The sequence below is a fragment of the Cyprinus carpio genome, chromosome A8 (genome assembly GCF_018340385.1).
Source record: "Cyprinus carpio isolate SPL01 chromosome A8, ASM1834038v1, whole genome shotgun sequence".
Lineage (NCBI taxonomy): Eukaryota > Metazoa > Chordata > Actinopteri > Cypriniformes > Cyprinidae > Cyprinus > Cyprinus carpio.
This window is the reverse complement of record NC_056579.1, coordinates 7406246-7426753: the sequence shown is the minus strand read 5'-3', so window position 1 is coordinate 7426753 and position 20508 is coordinate 7406246. Positions and strand designations below refer to the sequence as shown.

At 35.4% G+C, this 20508-nt stretch overlaps 1 protein-coding gene across 1 annotated transcript in view; it reads right to left on the bottom strand.

The window, feature by feature from the left end:
* Positions 1-20508, bottom strand: part of LOC109091950 (probable voltage-dependent R-type calcium channel subunit alpha-1E) — a 144125-nt gene that overhangs the window by 98285 nt on the left and 25332 nt on the right. The window contains 2 exon segments of the mRNA XM_042761890.1: positions 6821-6934; positions 6936-7070. Coding sequence (XP_042617824.1) covers positions 6821-6934; positions 6936-7070 — 249 coding nt within the window.

Below are 20508 nucleotides of genomic sequence, written 5' to 3'. Positions count from 1 at the left end.
TCTATTATGATTTCATTTACAATAGACAAATACAATTCAAAATGTACTTTAAAAAATTTTTATTTTATTAAATGTAAAAAATCAGATTAAAATATATTTTTTTTCCTTTAATAATAGTCCATATTGCAACAGAACATTTTGTTGCTTAGTTTTTATTCCCGATGTGCAACCCTGCCCAATATTATTTCATTGGTCCAAAATCTCCTCATAATTGTACATAAAACATTAAATATCTTCTGATTGGTTGTTAACATCACCTTCTGCAGTATCTTTGCTTTCGGTGCGGACGACAGACAAATCACTTGTTAATGGAAACTTGCAGTGTCGCACCTGGTTAAGACACACTGGTTGCCATGTTAGCAACCAATGTATCAACTGCAGAAAAATGGATAAATAAATTAAATTAAAAATCTATTTAAAAAAACCACTCATTTCAGAAATATTTCAAGAGTCTACAAAAACTTGCTGCTCTGATAAAATCACATGATGTATCACATTAGTAAATCTAAAAAAGGAAATTTCATTATTAGAAATGAATAAGATTAGCAAAACTGGACAGCGTCCAATACTACTACATGCAAATGCTGATGGTTCCTCCCATACAAATGAACACTATGTGGAAGACAAACATCTAAATTGGAGCAAGATGTGCTTTTTTAAAGTATGTTCGACTCATGGAGATTCAACTTTCGAATCATACCTAGAAAAGTCTTAATCAACAGCTTTTCATTACATTGTTTGGCCGCATTATAATTATGAGACATGGCAGGAAGTAATACTTTTCCTTGTCTGCCACAGCTGTCATACAGTGCAATCTAATGCAACTGATGCAAAAAGAACCATCCATTAAGGATGCTTGCAACAGAAATGCATACAGTATGTAGGTTAGACATATGAACCTTAAGCTTTGCAGTCCCATTCATACATTCATGTACATTACATTGTATTTCAAAATACATGTTGCATTACATGTATTTCAAACAAAATCATATACAGTGGCTAGTCACACATTCAGAAACGGAGAAAGTTTACAAAAAAGAAAGCTTATAAATATGCCAAACGAAGAGATTTTCCAAAACCAGTTTCCAAATGAACTGTCTACATATGCAGCTACTTTCTAAGGCAGCATCCTAAACTAGGGATGATGCACAATATTATTGGTAAGTTATCAGAATCAGCAAATAATGGCTTAAAATGTAAACATCGGCATCAGACCAATATGAAAAAATATTCCGATATGCCTTGTCTATAAGACAAATAACTTGCATGTGCTCAGGTTGTGCTAGCGATAAGATCACAGCAGAAAGTGTGGTCATTCTTGAAGCAAACTTTTGTCTGAATGGTGATTAGTTTTGCTGTTGTGGATCACTGCATTTAATTTGAAAATACATGTACAGAATGATGCGTTCAGTGCGTGATAGTGTCAACAGTCACAGGCGCATGCAGCGGCGGCAGCCTCCCCCATGTCCTAATGCCCATCCGGTAAGGCCATTTATTAATTTAGGGGCGCTATTAGCCTACTTGTAATAAAATGAAGGGTAAACTACACAAATAACACTGTGCTTCTGATGAAGCAGTAACTGATGTCATAATATTATTCTGTGAAATAACCTTTATATCTTTAAAGGGGTCATATGATGAGATTTAAATTTTTCCTTTCTCTTTGGAGTGTTACAAGCTCTTGGTGCATAAAGTAGATCTGTAAAGTTGCAAAGACTAAAGTCTCAAATCCAAAGAGATATTCTTTATAAAAGTTAATAGTCAACCACACACCCCTAAAACGGCTCATTCTAACACACCCCACGTCTACGTCAGGATGTGAGAAGATTTGCATAATGCCACCCAAATGTTCATGTGAGCCAGCCTTCACTCACTCTAGCCCGCCGTGTGTGTCGCTGTGTTTCATTGTGAAAGTGAAACTACTTTGTTTGGCCTTCCGAAAGAGGACACAACTAGAAATCAGTGGTTAAGTTGTATTTACAACACTGTTCCAGAACAGTTCTACCCAAATATTCAGATGTGTGCAACGCATTTTATGGAGGACTGTTTCCTGATCCTAATCCAATATTGACTGAGTAAGGCCATGTCAAAGATTGAAATCATAGTAAAATTAATTGTTGGAATCAAACACACACACACACACACACACACACACACACACACAGATATATATACATATATATATAGATATATATATATATATATATATATATATATATATATATATATATGTATATTCAAACGAATCATAAAAACTAAAATACAAAGAGCTCTAAAAGATTTTCAGAATTTTTACAACTCTTTTTGATTAGACCACGTACAAATTTTAAATCTTCAAATAAAATGTTAAGGTTACTACTGCATCTGTCTGAAAAAAAAATGCAGTGAGTGATTTGTAGTTGTACTCTCATTATAAAAGAAATTCACAATGTAAAATCATTATAAAATAACTGAAAATTAATTGGTTTATAATCTCTTCACAGGAGAGACTTTCCAAACAAAAGGAAATATATCGGTATCAGCATCCGCTATATCCTAAACATCATGAAACTACTTAAGCGAGTGATTTTGAAAACCAATATACAGTAGGCAACATCTATTCACGCCACACAAAAAGACACGTGACTTACTATACGACTGATCTCAATAGAGTTGGGCAACAACATGTTTTTAATCTTATAGTGAAGTCTAATAATTATAAAAATACACACACACACACACACACACACACACACACACACACACACACACAAGTAAAATAATTCATTTTTATTCAACAGAACTATCTTTACTAAAATATCACAATTTCAATAGAGTATGCTGCTAAACTAATTGCGCAATACTCTAATAAGCATTAAAAATATATTATGCTTTTCTTCTCTCAGCTTATATAACTTTTTATTTTATTTGAACTTATTAGATATTTGTTTTAGTTTTTTACACTCTAGTTTGTTGTGATTTTTCTATACTGTATGTTTCGGTTTGTTAACAAAAAAAAACATTGGGTGACACAAAACTATTTTTTATTTATGCTTTTCAGCACTGAGATAAATGTATATATAATCAACATTTCTCTCACCTTGAAATCTCATGGAGTTTCTTACAATGCATTATGGGATTGCCTTGTAAGTGAAGGATATATGCAATGGTAACCTTAGACACCTTGATCAAAACAAGGTACCTTAAGAGGCAGCATAATTAAGACGCCTACCTTTTAGAACAGTTTTTGACTCTTTAAAATGTTGCTTTAAAATGTTCCCTCTGCAGGCAGTTTGCTGGGTTTTGGAACAAAACTCTTATAAGCTATTCCTCACTCGAGTGTGAACAGTTCTAAAGTGCTTAAAAAAAACAGGCAACTTGTCACCATTGGCTATTAATGTATCCAAATCCAAAACATAATGAGTCTACAACATATATTTGATTATGCTGTTGATCTTTTCTTGTAATACACTCGAGTATCATTCCCATAGGGATGTAGTTTGCTCCTTTCTCTGAGGAACAGACTCTTGCATTTATTTTGGGGCAATGCCAAGTCATTACAGCACCATTAGCAGAGCCTCCATCTCTTCAGTCCCCTGAAGCTCTCATTCTAAGAGCGAGAGATGTGTGACCATATGCTTAAAATCTGCCTAAAGTGATCGCAGACACTGACACTTGCATTATGTCGCAAGTGGGCCATTAGGTACACAAGAAAGCCAAGACCAGATAGATACTATAATTGAATTTACCATGCAGGCACACACACACACACACACACAGTCACGCTGTAGCAAATAAAAGAGGGAACACACAAAGACTATCAATCTACGCGGACAAGCACATTTCCATGATATCACCAGGCTCATTCGCTCTCCTTTTTTCCTCATTAGGTTGCTGAACAGCTTTTAACATTAAGCATGTTACTGACTTACAACAGGCATCAATAAACAACGAAACCTTTTGTCACATGATTGCAGCATATGCCCGCTCTAATTTCATCCCTTCTTCATGACACTCAAAACGACAGGAATGACATTCAACACAAGGCAAGAATTAGAATCAGCTGAAAGCAGGGGAACACATACTGTACACTGACACGTCATCGTCTCTCTTCTTTGGAAATGACACCTCTGTGTAAAGCTCAGATTGGTTCGCACTTTAAAGCCCTCACCTGCATAGTGAGATGTTTCTCTTTTTAGCATGCATACTCATTTGGCATTTACACGTTTGTTTTTAGATGTGAGGAAATTTTAAATTTAACATCAAATGTCACTGAAAGAGAGCTTTTTAAAACATAAACAAACAAATAATCATAATGCTATATTTTTGGCTGTTAAAGGGGTAAGTTGGCAAATTTTCAACCAGCTTTGTATTTTTGCTATGTCAGTAGTACAGTATATGTAAATGAACAATGTGTACTCTTTCTCCATGTTAAATGCATCCAGATATCCTCATTTATTTTTTACCAAAAGTCTGCGGATGACAAAAAACACATAAACCAACAAACTTTTGACAGCTCCAGAGCTCTTGTTAAAACTAAAGATCAAATATTTGTATTCCCGCCCACAGACAACTGGATCAACAGACAGGTGGCACAAAAAAGTGCAAAGGTGCATTATGGGTGTTGAAGTTTTTAGCAAAGGTGAATGAATGCTACAGCACATTTTCTTCACTAGAATATGGAAATAACTTTTATTGTACCTTCTGATCACAGTGCAAAAAAGTGATACTCTTCTTAAGTATTTTTCTTGTTGTCCAAAGATTCTTAAATCAAGACACATTTACATAAGCAAATTAAATAAGGTACTAAGTCTTGTTTTCTGTGAAATTGATAAAAGGAAGTTATGATTAAACCAAGAACAAATTCCACACCCAATTGACAGATATTTGTTCTTTTTTTAAAGCATAAACTGATAATTTTTTCAGAAAACAAGAGTTACTAACTTCATTTTGCAACTCAAGTAAATGTATCTTGACTTAAGGATGTTTAGATATTTGCATTTGAAAACAAGACAAAAATACTGAGGAAGATATTACTTTCTTTTAGCAATGCATGCAACATGTAATGTCACGAATTTTAAAGGCTTTGATTTATGGAAGGGCTAATTAAGACTTTTTAAGACCCACAGAAATCCTGTAATATCTACATAAGTATATACTGTGCTCCACCTGACAATGGCTGTCAAAAAACACTCTTACTTTTCCGTAAAATGCTTTAAAACTCAAACACTAAGGCTTTAAACCAGCAAACTCTGTAATAACTGGATTACAGCAAGGCTTTTACTGAATCTTTACAGTTAGTCACTGAGCTCTGCCTGATTTAAGTAAATGCTAAGCCACAAAGTCATGTCTGGACAGTCTGCTATGGCATTAAAAAAAGGGCAAATGAAAACCCAACAATTGTTCCAGTAGTGTGCACCTGTGACAACCATGGTCGACGGGCTTTTCATCTCCTGTCACTGACTCATCTTATTTGCATCATAGAGAAGTCTTTTTTTAATCACAACGTGGCACTTTGAAGTCTGTAATCAATGACATGCATCCAAACACCTCCTGTAGGGATTATGTGGTAGATCTCTCCTCCCTCTCCTGACAAAATCATCAACGATTGTTTATGTCTCTTCATCATTAGGAACCATCTTGACAGGGCATTAATTACAAAGAGAGCTCACAAAAAAACATAAACCTCATCATCAATAAAAGACATTTACTCACAGATTGGAATTTGGAATCCTAAAACATATTTTTCTTAACCCTGAATTATTAAGCCCTGACTCTGATATATTACTTTTTTATGAGTTTGAAAACATAGAGGAACGTTCACTGTCTCTGTCCATGGTCCTGAAAGCAAGTCAGATGGAATGAATTATGTAGTGCATAACACCAGGAAGTGTATTTTTAAATCTTCCATGCATTTACAAATAGACTACATAAAATTTTACTTTTGTGTCATTACCAGGTCAATGAGTACAATCTCGTGCACAAGCCTGTAAGCAGATCTTGCAAATGCAAATCACAATGATAGAGGGTCAGTGAGAAAGATCAGAGATGATTAAAAAATACATCTAAAAAAAAAAAAATTAAACATGCTTCAAATTCTTAGAAATGTAATATTTGTATTGAAAAAGTATATTAAATTTTTTTTAAAAAAATATTATTTTTATTATTATTATTACAATTATCAATAACTAAAAACTAGTCTAGTGGTGCTGAAGGCGTGTGAGTATGCAAAAATGTTTTAATGACTGGCAAAAATCATATCTTTGAATTATCAATATTATTTTTAAACAACAAAAAACTGCTTTGTTTTTCTTTTTCACTTACTTTTATGCAATACACAGACAGTTATATATTTCTGACTTTAAGCCCCACAAAAATATCAAACTGTATTTAAAGAGTCATTATTTGTATGAATTACATGTATTTCCGACTAACTTATAGATCTGTCTTTTTTTTATATAAATGCATTTTATGAATTTTGACTTTTATGAACATGCAATTCATACAAAAGAAAAAGACTTGAATACACCTGCTGTATGATAAACATTATTTTTATTTTTTGTTTGTTTGTTTAATAGTCTTTTTTGTCTTACAACACTATATATAAAGAAAAAACTCTAGAACTCAAATTAAGGTAAAGATTTTGAGGGGACTGTAACAAATTTAACCTCTAAGTTTGATTTTGAGTAAGTAATTTTGAGTTTCAGATCAGCAGAAATGAACACAGGAGTTGCATGTGCTTATGTAAATACGTGTTGACAACACATTTGCATGTGCTGTCAACACCGAGCGTGTGTTTTTAGGGGGCAGGGCGTGTTTTACCGTTTTGACAAAAGGATATGGCCATTCAATGATCTTTTTAGCATACTTCCTAACGATGTTGTCCTCTCCAAAGATGAAGAGCGATCTGTTGACGGTGAAGCAGTTCTGTCGGACCGGGATGGGGTTGTATAAGCATAGTTCGGGCTCGTTGCGCTTTGGTCTGTTTGAAGGCTGGTGAAACTGCACCTGTGGATACCGCCGGTGCATCCCGGTTCCGACTGCGTTCCGAACCCCCATCCCCGGGAACATCGTCTCCGAAGCGAGCCATTCTGTGTGGAGCAAAAACAGAGAAATCTAAGCCCCTTTGAAATCAGGTGCAAAAAAAGTAGGTTTACTTCCACACACTGAACTGCAAATAATCATCCAAACTGCAAGAGTTCCCCAGCTATGACAAACGACGAGTTACTAAACGACCGTTAAATCCTCCAGTCACGCGCAACACGTAGCTTTCTCCAACAGACATCCCTACAAACGCCAAAAACACCAAAACTAACATTACCTGAAAGTAAAATTGGGAATAAAACCGTTTATAATCCGAATATCCAGTCGTACATCCCATGAAGATGTTCTTTTTAGCAGGAAGAGATCAAACTCTTTTCTGAGGAACCGTAGAAATCAGCTCCCATTGTCAGCACACCGTGGTAAAACTAAAAAGCCATCGTTTTTTTTTTATTCTCACCGGTTCTGTATTGACCTCCTTCGTCACTCTTCCATCTCACTTACTTATTTTAAATGTTTTTTTTTTTGTGTGTCTTTTTTAGTCTTTCCACGCGTCAGCGACAGTGTTCAACAAGCTCCATCTTCACTGTGTGAGCTGTGAGGCGCGGATCTGGTTTGTTTAAGGTTGGCACGCGCGCCTGGCCACCCCTCACCACAGCGCAATGTCAGAGCGCGTGCTGCCTCTCCAACTGACACTCAGTGCGCAAATACATCTGAAAGCAAGACAAAAATAAAAAATAAAAAAAAAAACTCTATAGACATGCAAATACGATTTGAATAGGTTACTTTGGTTTTCTTCATCACTAGTTTACAACAGCGTCTATATTAACGTTAATTTTGCCAATGAACGAGCGATTGAAAAAAAGGGAGTGAACGCATTTTCCTCTCATTTTTACATACACTTGTCATCAAAAGTTTAAACTGTTCCCTACGTAAAATATCTTAAAAACGCCTTCTCGTTGAGGACTTTCTTTGACGTGGTTCTAAGAAAACACATAAAAAGTGAAATCAAAATGAGAATTTATTTTCTTAACAAAGGCCTACGTGAACTATTCCTCGGTCACAACATCATAAAAAAGCAATAACTTGTTTCGTCTCTAAAACAAGTTCCTTTCCAGCTGACGTCACTATGCCCTTTTATTTTTCAACCTCACTCCTTCAATAAAATATAAATAAAAGTCCTGTCCTGAATGTTTCAGTGTGAAGTTTGTTTACACAACAAATAAAGAAAAACCCAGATTGTTTGATGAATATCAATTTTAAGCATTGTAACATCTTTTTCACTTATAACAGACACCTGTACCAAGTGTGAGCATCTCTATTCTGGGAGCAGCTGAGCTTGTTCAGTTGAGTTTGAGCTAAGAGAGATAAGAGATAATTGGTGTTTAAAACGCACTCTTCTGGTGCTTGTGCAAGATCTACTGACAGGCTTGTTGCTAGAGAATATACTTGTTGGCCTGGTAACATCACAAATTGTCACAAATAAACAAGACATGACATGATCAGTGGAACAATGCTGTCAGAGTTCAGAGATATTTGTGCAGGTGTAATGCTGTGTGCATTTGGCTTTAAAGCACCCAGAACTAAGCATTGTACTCTCCTGAAACATGGCATATCATTATCTGAAAACAATGTATATTCCAAGTTTCTGTCTTTTGTTGTCATACTAGTGTTTCTGTAAATTACCCATAGAAGATAATTTAACATCTAACATCTCTTTTTTCCCATATTGGGCCATCAAAATAATACTTCGTAAAAGATACAGCTGAATTTTATATTCGTTGAAGAGGCAATAAAAACACCAATAAAGGTTATTACCACTTTCTTTCCGAATTGGGCCATTAAAAAAAAAGTAGACGAAGAAGAAAGAAAGAACTAATTCTATTTTTAAGAATTACAGCACCTCTAACTCACCACAGAAATATAGAGAACTGCACAGAGATTTGAAGAAACCAAGTAATAAACTAAACTTATAGCGAATAACCGCACACAACAAATGTAAGGCGAGACTGTGAGGCATTCCATGATGTCACTTAATCTGCTTAAAATTAATGAGCAGAACAGTTTAAGGGCCCAAAAGGACCTGCTAATAATAGTCAACTGCAAAATGAGAGATCTCATGCAGAGGAAGGGGGGAAAAAATGGATGCGGCTAATAAAAATTATGTTAGAAATTGCAATAGTCCAATGACTCAGCAGATCATTACAGATTGAGGTTATTATCACAAAACAGCACAGAAAGATGAATGAAAAGACATTTCTCCTCTCCCTCCCTCAAAAGTGAATAGAAACAAATGATTTAGGGGGGAAATGTAAAATACCATTTGATGATCTTCAATATCCTTTAGGGTGTGCCTGTGTGGAACACTGTGATTTTTGCCCCAATTACAGATACAGTACATTTGGGTAGTGTACACTTATATCAGCTGAGATGAGTAGGTTAAGTAGTACACTTAAGTAGATGCCCTATATTGAGGTCTACTATAAATAAAACAGCAAACACATAAACACTGAGCTGCCAGTGTCCATCCTCAATGGCCAATTACTCACAGAATGCCAAATTACAGTTGTGCTCCATGCAGGCGATGGAAAAAAGAGTATATGTGTGTGTGTGTGTGTGTGTGCAAGGGTGACAGAATGAGAGAAAGTGTGTCAGAGAGAGAGAGAGAGACAATGGTAGAAAGAAAGAAGCAGGGAGGAAGTACTGTAGCATATGCATTCATCAGATGTCAACACGTTTTCATTATATTCTGTTGAATAAGCCTTATGGAAAGCATGGGAGTGGTCAGAGCAGCAGTCGGCCTGACTGTGCTGACAGAGGAACTGTTGCTCTTTTCCAAAACCTAGTCATAGCCACCATAGCTGCGTTCTCGGCTTTTCCATAGGCTTCTTAATTGCATTGCCTCTTAAGATACATATCTTTAAGATATAGATATATATATATATATAAAGTTTCATATGATGGAATTTGTTTGTGCTTTGTTTTTATGCTTACTAGAGAATCACACCATTACATGCGGTTTAGCAACATGTTAAAGTCAAACTCTACTGAAATCATTTCACATTTTCATTTAGTTTAGCTTGATTTACTAAAATAAATAAAACTGAGAAAAAATTAATAAAAACTATGTAGACATTTAAAAACAACAAAAACTAATACAACTTACAAAAACAAAAAATTACTAAAACTTTAACAAAATTTAACACGAGAGCTGAAAATCTAAAAAATAGAATCTAATTCAAAATATTAACAAAACTAAAATAACATCCCAATGTTACTAAAATAATGCTTATATAAATAAAATCACACAGCTTAAATTTATTTTTATTGTTTTATTTATTGTATTAATTTATATTAATACTGTTTTGTTTAATTTCTCCTTTTGACTTAAGTTGCCAAGAAACTTCTCTTACAGCAATTGAGATGAAAAGCAAAGAAAATCTGAATTTTGTCTCTCACCGTGTCTTTAAAAACTCAGAGGATATTTTCATCATACTGTGTTTCAATCCGCTTGCTTGTTTACTCATTCAATATTCACTACATAGTGAAGCCTTATATATGAGTAAAATTAGTTGAGACGTAGCTGGAGATGTTATAAACAACTAAACAGATTTGAGACAGATATGACAAAAAAAAACCTGTCTGTTTGTTGCTGTTTTGGGAGATACAAGAAACAGGGAGATACAAGAAAAACAATTGATTCCCACAGCCTTTCACAAGCCATTTCATTTCATAAAATTGATCAAAAAAAAAAAAAAATTATAATATGTAATGTCTATACTGGTAATTGTCTTTCTGTGTTTGTCTTTCTCTCTCCCTCCTCCTATTTCTGTCCAATGGGTCTGTGTTTGATCACAGAAAACACAATTAATTTGACCGTTCTAGTAGTACCTCAATCCAAGGTAAATCAGCAGACCCTGGTCTCTCCCCAACTAATTAAAAGCTAGCCAAGAGGCATGAACCTACGAGACATCTCGGCTCCCATATAATGTAGTGTCCTTGTCATCCTAATAGTGGTCTCCATGGTGACTGTACACCGTTGAATTTCTAATTTGTTCCTCCCGTTGTTGGCAACACAATGTTCCCTCAACAAAAAGACACCTTTTACAGCTGTGATCTTATATGTACACCCCCTGTCACATTCAGAGACACACTGTATACAGTGGGTACGGAAAGTATTCAGACCCCTTTAAATTTTTCACTCTTTGTTATATTGCAGCCATTTGCTAAAATCATTTAAGTTCATTTTTTTCCTCATTAATGTACACAAAGCACCCAATGTTGACAGAAAAACACAGAATTGTTGACATTTTTGCACATTTATTAAAAAAAGAAAAACTGAAAAATCACATGGTCCTAAGTATTCAGACCCTTTGCTCAGTATTAAGTAGAAGCACCCTTTTGATCTAATACAGCCATGTTTTTCACACCTGGATTTGGGGATCCTCTACCATTCCTCCTTGCAGATCCTCTCCAGTTGATGGTAAACATTGGTGGACAGCCAGTTCAGGTCTCTCCAGAGATGCTCAATTGGGTTTAAGTCAGGGCTCTGGCTGGGCCATTCAAGAACAGTCACGGAGTTGTTGTGAAGCCACTCCTTCGTTATTTTAGCTGTGTGCTTAGGGTCATTGTCTTGTTGGAAGGTAAACCTTCGGCCCAGTCTGAGGTCCTGAGCACTCTGGAGAAGGTTTTCGTCCAGGATATCGCTGTACTTGGCTGCATTCATCTTTCCCTCGATTGCATCCATTCGTCCTGTCCCTGCAGCTGAAAAACACCCCCACAGCATGATGCTGCCACCACCATGCTTCACTGTTGGGATTGTATTGGACAGGTGATGAGCAGTGCCTGGTTTTTCTCCACACATACCGCTTAGAATTAAGGCCAAAAAAAAGTTTCTATCTTGGTCTCATCAGACCAGAGAATCTTATTTCTCACCATCTTGGAGTCCTTCAGGTGTTTTTTCATGTGTCTTGCACTGAGGAGAGGCTTCCGTTGGGCCACTCTGCCATAAAGCCCTGACTGGTGGAGGGCTGCAGTGATGGTTGACTTTCCACAACTGTCTCCCATCTCCCGACTGCATCTCTGGAGCTCAGCCACAGTGATCTTTGGGTTCTTCTTTACCTCTCTCACCAAGGCTCTTCTCCCCCGATAGCTCAGTTTGGCCAGGCGGCCAGCTCTAGGAAGGGTTCTGGTCATCCCAAACTTCTTCCATTTAATGATTATGGAGGCCACTGTGCTCTTAGGAACCTTAAGTGCAGCAGAAATTTGTTTGTAACCTTGGCCAGATCTGTGCCTTGCCACAATTTGCTGTCTCTCACTGAAGCTCTTCAGGCAGATCCTTTGACCTCATGATTCTCATTTGCTCTGACATGTACTGTGAGCTGTAAGGTCTTATATAGACAGGTGTGTGGCTTTCCTAATCAAGTCCAGTCAGTATAATCAAACACAGCTGGACTCAAATGAAGGTGTAGAACCATCTCAAGGATGATCAGAAGAAATGGACAGCACCTGAGTTAAATATATGAGTGTCACAGCAAAGGGTCTGAATACTTGGGACCATGTGATATTTCAGTTTTTCTTTTTTAATAAATCTGCAAAAATTTCAACAATTCTGTGTTTTCTGTCAAAATGGGGTGCTGTGTGTACATTAATGAGAAAAAAAAAAGGAAAATGGCTGCAATATAACAAAGACTGAATAATTTAAGGGGGTCTGAATACTTTCCGTACCCACTGTATATGCTACAGACAATCCAAACGTCCAAACTGCAGGATTTACATGCTCACTTTCAATGCAACGTTCAACTGAAATATACCACCAATGACAATATACCTAGATTGTGAATCATCCTCCCAGACCAAACACAAATTCTTATAGGGATAGTTTATTAGTTACTATTCCACAAGTAAGCAACACAACTTCATCACATCAAAATTCACTGACATAATTTTCACTGGAGAATGAAGCAATATTATGGATAGAGGAAGTGTATTTTAGCCTGAGCAATGGTTTTAAGTTAAAATCATCTTACTGATGAATTTGTTTCTTGCAAACACACAGCTTTTCACTTCACAAGATGTTAATTGATTGACTGGAATTATTGTGATGTGTTTATCAGCTGTTTGGACTCTCATTCTGACAGCACCCATTCACTACAGAGGATCTATAGTGAAATAAGACTAAATTTCTCCAAATCTGTTCCAATGAAGAAACTCATCCACATCTTGGATTTGGGGTATATTTCTTTAAGAGTTTTCATTCCTCAAATGGACCATAAACAAATGGATAGTTAATCCATTAAGTTGCCTTCTGTTTTTAGTAGTTCAACTCAATTGGAATTTGAAATGAGAGGCTGTAAAATAAGAAACACAACCTGAGTGCCACTAAGCAGAAGCTTTCTTATAATTTTTATTGAAACAACACCTGTGTTTTATGGACTTAATTATCTTTTGTCTTTTTTTATCAACACAAAATTTCACAAATTTGGTCTTTAAACCCCCGTTTCTTTTGGACGTCTTAAACTAAAATTGATCAGGTATCTGTAACATTTAAATTGGAGAAATACATTTTCAGCAGGAAGAAACACACCCTGTACTGGACAATCTTGTGACAGTGACACATTTTCTCACATCCTGTTTCATGCATAATGAGCCTGGGTAGCATTTGAAATGATCACCTTAGAAATGTCACCACAAATGCACCGGCAACACAAAGACCAGACGAGAGCACTTGATCACAACTCACATAGACTAAATAAAGCCCATCTATGGGATCAGTGCAGTATCTCAACCAAGCCCTAATTCAAGCGATTTGGCTTGTGTTTTCTGTGCTCTGTTACCTAGCAACAGCCTCGTCTTCGCCTCATCTCAACTGACTGGGCTGAAACCATAACTCAAGCTTATATAAACTGCATATTCACAAAATAATCACAGTTTTATTTTAGTGTACGACAACCGATTGTCAGTTGGAAGACAGCAGAAAAATCTGCAAAAATATATAAATGTGCATTTGTTTTTGTGAGATATCGGAGGTTAAAGCTGCACAGTCTTGTTTCTACCTTCCCGTGCAGTGGTTCAGAAATGTATAATTACATAGGGCAACAGGGAGACTACGAACAACAACATGAAACAGGATATTAATTATTGTACGTGATTACACTACATCATCCTTAAACATATAATCATTTGAAGGGCTGAGTACAACCAAAACTGCTTTTTCTTGCACTGTGAATTTACAAACACATCAGATATAAGATAAGAATAGCAAATGCAAGCTCAGAGACACCTGTTACTCTTTGTGGTGCGTGTGAAGTGTTAATGTCTATTAGTGGTGTAGTATACAGACACCTGGCTCCATCTAGTGGTAGCAGCTTGAAGCAACAACTTAAAAGGAAATCCCAGCGAGAATAACAGTGTTATTTTAGTAGTATTATTTAGAAAATATTCTAGCATTTATTAATGTTATTAAATTAGCTTTTATCTACATATTTTCAATTTTCATTTTAATTTAGTTCATGTTTTAGTAAAAAAAAATTTTTTGTTTTTGTCAATATCTATATACTTTATTTCAATTATTTATTTTCAACATTGCTTATTTTTTTGTTTACATGTTTAAGTGTAAATTTTCCATCTAATATTTATATTTCATTTTATTTCAGCTTTGTTTTCAATTTTTTAAACAGTTTTGGTTTTAGGTAGCAATAACAACACTGGAGAGTAACAGTTGTATGGGATATTTTTGATTTTATTTAATTATTATTTATTGGAACTTTTACATTTTGAACGCATCCATCCTAATTGACTGTCATAGAATGAAAAAGAGCCATTTGGAAATTCAACAAAATTTCTTATTCCATTAAAAAAAAATCAAATGGGTGAGAAATAAAATGACTGAACATTGGAGAGTCATGTGTCGTACATACCACGGTATATGACAATGATCATTCAGTACCATAGTAGTACATATCAAAGTATCATTCTATTACCGTCTGGCATCTCCACTGTACCATGGTATATCCACAGTATGTTTTTGCAAAGATAATATTTCTAATAAAATTTTAAAAAATGTCTTATTTCCAAAACAGAGACTCCTGAATCCTGAATAGCATCTCCTTTAGCCTGTCTAAAAAGCAAAGTAAGTAAATAAATTAATATTTGGATGATGCAAGATTAGTAAATTTCAAAGAAACTTAGAATCAGATAGGCATGAATGAATGAGGATTATTTATATCTGCTGGCTGCACACAAACAGGACTGTATGAAACCTTGTGTTGAAAAATGGAAAACAGCTAGCAAAAATCTGCAATTCTAACAAGCTCTAAAAAGTGCACCAAAACTTCCTGATCAATGCCATAGCACAGTTTTCCTAATTTTGAGATTAAATAATCCATCACTATAAAGTACATTTTGCTGCTCTGAATATTAAAATGAAGTCAAATGGATGTTATTATTCATACTGGCATTTGGAGAGGAGATCAGAGCAGCATTATAAATTACACTTCCTGTACAGTGGCCATTCAAAAGCTTCCCTCAGGAGACGTTCCTGGCAGCGTTTGCTGGAGGTTTATAACCCATATGGCAGGATGGATGGCATGCCTGGCTCTCACCCCGCTGGCACAGACAAGGGCATCAGAGTAGGGACAGATGGGGCTGAGGATGAGGTGGAGGAAGATGGTAGTGTTGTGTATGTGAGATATTAGTATTTGTCTGTGTGGTGTGCTGGTTTGAGCAGGGTTCAGTTACGGTCGGTTTTTCTGAAAGTGAAGCATCACTCCATGTGATCAAAGAGAGGTTTTTGATTATGACAATGTAATTGACATTGCATGCAAAAAGTGCATGCAAATTTGTAAACAATCAGTGTTAGAGGTCACACATGTCCAATCACTGATACAGTTTCAGGCATCTGAAATCTATTTCTGCTATTTACTAAGTGTACTCTTAGATATAAATTCTGTCATTAATTACTCACTTCAAATTGTTCCAAACCTGTATGAGTTTCTTTCTCTGTTGAGCACAAAAGAAGATATTTTAAAGAATGTTGGTAACCAAACAGTTGACGGTAGCCATTGACTTATGGAAAATCTTTAACCAAGGGATTTATTAATTTCATAAACACCACATTGAATTTAACACACAAAAATTAGCCTGTGAGAAACTTGCAAACTTTACACTGGCACATACTGTAAAATTGGTATATTGTTTAACAACAGTCCAATCCACAGAATGCACTGTACGTCTGTCCCTCACAGACTCATTTTCATTCCTGTCAAAAATTAAATATGGGCTTCCCTGACTAAGGTCTACTGATAATAGAGCACAGCAGTGCTGCCCAATTTTTCAGCAGCCTTTACATTTATTTTCTTCACAGGGATTAAAAAAAAAAAACTTCAATAAAGAGTTATCAGCTGTGTCAAATATTTAGCTTTTTGACATTATTTAATTTTTTGTATAATATGTACATAAATACACACACAGACACACACACACACACACACATATATATATGTGTGTGTGTGTGTGTGTGTGTGTGTGTGTGTGTGTGTGTGTGTGTGTGTGTGTGTGTGTGTGTGTGTGTGTGTGTAAAAGTGCATAAGAAACAAAGAAAGATTATTTAATTTATGTAATGCACCAATAAAACAATTAATTAAACAGCAAAATTAATGAAATAATGAGACGACCCAGCACCAACTGTTGCATCAGGGTTTTGCATTGGATTGAACTCTCTAACCATTAGGCCACGACAGTGACGCTACATGTATATCGCCCTACGTACTTTTCTAAATACAATCTTTTAACATGTGAAGCAAAAACATACATATAAAAATATGAAATTCTTTTTTTTTTCTTGCTGAAGTCACATGGCATTTATGCTTCAAATGACTGATTTTAAGAAATGCATCTAGAAGATTTCAAATCATATACTTCTTTGGGGTCCTTCCCCAAAGAAGTAACTGCCTTTGAGATGAATGGTAATGCTAATGGATAGTTTTCTTCTGATATTGCAGAACTCCTTCTCTGTGAACTAAAAACAACAACAACAACTGACACAACAACAACACAACATGTTAGGTAAAAAAATGTTAGCCTTAATGCACTCTAAGTCGCTTTGTATAAAAGCGTCTGCTAAATGCATAAATGTAAATGTAAACTGTCTATTGTTATATATCTGTACATACAATTGTCAATTTGTATATTTTTATTCCTTATTTACTTGTTCTATTTTTTTTTCTGTGTTTTTTGTTCTGTCACTGTCATTCTGTTGCACTGTGGAAGCTTCTGTGACGAAAACAAATTCCTCGTATGTGTAAACATGCCTGGCAATAAAAGCTCATTCTGATTCTGATTATAAAAAAATGTGATTGTTAATGCAGTATCATTATGCACCACAAGGGGGAGTTGATGAGATTGTATAATGCTGGTAGCAGGTGCGGTGCTTCCATGAAATGCACTATTAGCTGTCTCCATCTATCATCCCGTTCTCCAAACAAACATTACTCATCCTCACACATGAGCTATGACCGTGGCCTCCCAATAGAGGTATGGAGCTGGCAAAATGATGAAGCATCTAAAGAGAACAAGCAACCACACACACATACAATCTTTCACCAGCCAAACACAATTCTCAGACTATACCAGGTGCACAACAGGTAGGTCAAACACATTAAGACCTAATTCATATGACGAACAGCACTGCATCTTTTTGTCATAATCACATATAAGACCAAAATGGGGTTAATGCCATTCTCTCCCAAATCAGACTTTCACCGGTATGCAGAGGGTTTCCGAACACGTTGTCATCTTTGATATTTAAATGCGACGTGAACGTGTATGTGAGTGATTCCTCAGCAAAGGAAAGATCTGACATTCACCTGGCCTGCTGTTTTCTCATCACTTTTATGTTTTGAGCATGGAGCGATGCTCCTGAAAGCTCCCACCCCCACTATGCTCACCTCCCTCTAATTGCTCGATGCTTGTCTTTGTACTTCGTCACAAGCTGCAAAGCACCAAAGGGCCCTTGAAGACTAGATTCTCAACAGATTTGTCATAAGGACGCAGATTTTACATTGGTTTTACAGATTTTACATGTTTAATGTACAAATGTAAACAAAAATTACTTAAAATTAAACACTGAAAGTCAAAAATGAAAATTTGCTAAAAAAAAAAAAAAAATACCACCCAAGATGTATTTGAGAATTTTTTCTTTATCAGACCATGGTGAGCCCTTCTATCTATTTTACCTTTCAAACTACATGCACAATTATATGGTTAGTATGTTGCATGTTATCTTTTGCATTTAGCATAATTTTAGCAACCCACCAATTAAGAACTGTTCTAGATCAATATCACATTGTTTATTAGGAGGATATACAGTCTTCATGAGTCTAGTTAAACACCCAGTTCAGTCACGAACATCATGTAGTTTTTATAAGCAGTAATCTTTTTGTACAGACCACTGTAATAACTCCTTTTGAATTCATTTGTGGGCTACATCAATGGAGATAATGGAAAAATAAGAGTGAATGGAACTTTTAATCTCGTTTATGAAATTTGCTAACGGGGAAAGAAAATTAATAAGACAACCCAACGGACTATAAAGAAGTATGTGGGAGTCTCCTTTTGGATTCTGCTTTTGTTAATGTAAATTATGTCCTAATGGCTGAAAAAGCAAATAATACAGTATAATAAATTCATAAGCTGTTTCATGTGGTCTGATATGAATAATTCAGCCTTAGACAATGACCTCCCTTTATTATGAGAATCCTTTAATTCAAATAAAATATCTTTAGATTCTAGATCACTAATTAATCAAGAGAATGAGAGAATGAGAACGCTCAATAATTAGTACCCACTGATGAAAAATGACAGTCAAATAAACATCTGACAATAACATTTTATACTTTTTAGAATTATTTTCTATAGTTTCAAAGGAAACAACTCAGCTCATCCTTTTTTTTTTTTTGGGACTGGCAAACCTGACCAACTTGCAAATTTACAACAAAGTGCTTATATCAACCAAAGTGTCTAACATGTAATTTGTGGCATAAATAATTAAAAACACACAAGACTGTGTGTTGGTGTATAACAGAGTCAAACTGGAGTGTGAGAGCACATATTTCAAGTTCTGTTTCTCTGAGACTGGGTCTATTAAAGCTACAACAGCATTACCACAGGAAGCTGATAGAGGCAATGATCTCAAAGAAATAGAAGGGGAAAGAGACTGAAATTAAAACAAAATGATTTGTGAAGTCTATTCTTAACACAAAAGCCCTTCCCACAAGCTGTTACTTACACCATAATATATATATATATATTATCATCAGCCTAGTCTGCTTCAGGTAAAAAATGGAACCTATTTCCCACCTAAAACGCTTGATGTTTGAAAGCTAAATGGGGAAAACAATGTAGACCTCAAAAATGCACTACTAAAAAGACTGAATGCAGACCATAATCAACAACAACAACAAAAGAAATATCAATTTTCTCTGAGGCTAAGAGGAGCAGCCTTACGGCCAGCGGGAGGTGTTTGTTGAAGGTGTCTGGACAGAAAACAGGAGAAATTGTCTGTGTAATGGTTATCTATCCAGAAGGTCAGTCTGTATGCTTGCCCTGGTTTTTCTTGAGCTTACATGAGGCCTACAATAAAACCATTTCTCAAACCAGTTCTAGACATCTCATGACTCCATATAGGCCTATATAATCTTTTCAGAAGCAGCTGTGAGTAAAACTGATATTTATCTGTGGTAAACAGCACTCATTTTTAGCAAACAACTGGTATATTGCAAGACATTATTTAATAACACTTGTTCCTAGAATTACTGAAGTCATAATAGTTTAATTGAGTAACTTCAAGAAATAATTAGTAATACCGTTTATAATAAAAAAAAAAAAACAGAAATGAACTGTAAAATAAAGTATTACCATACACATTTTTATGAAACTGTTTATTTAAATAAACAAAATACTTTACATGTACATCCCAGACCATGTCTTGTGTGCATTGATTAAATCCTTATTTGTAAAATCATTTAAATTAGCAAACAATTACTAATTTTTCCATTTGTCTACTCTCTCCAGACTGAAGACAGATCTAGATGATCAATACATTTAAAAGTAACTCATTCAAAAGTAATGCATCAACATGACATGCGCTGGTCCTACCCCATCAACCCCAGATTATTATTTTTTACTGTTGCATTGTGTAAAAAAAATGTGTAAAAAAAAAAAATTATACAAATCCTCATTTAGTCTATAATCACTAAACTTTTTTTAATTACTAAACTTATTTATTTAATTATTTTAAAATTAAAATTAAATTGTTCGGCTTTTTCAGCATTATTGATTATACTAAATTTGTGAGCACACTAACAAATAAGAGACTGTGCTTGTGCATCCAAACACATCATTCTTCATTTCTGTCCCTCCTCCTTTTGTGACTGGCAAACACATCAGATCAGGCTGATGAATAGGCCTTTTCAACATGTCAACATAAAT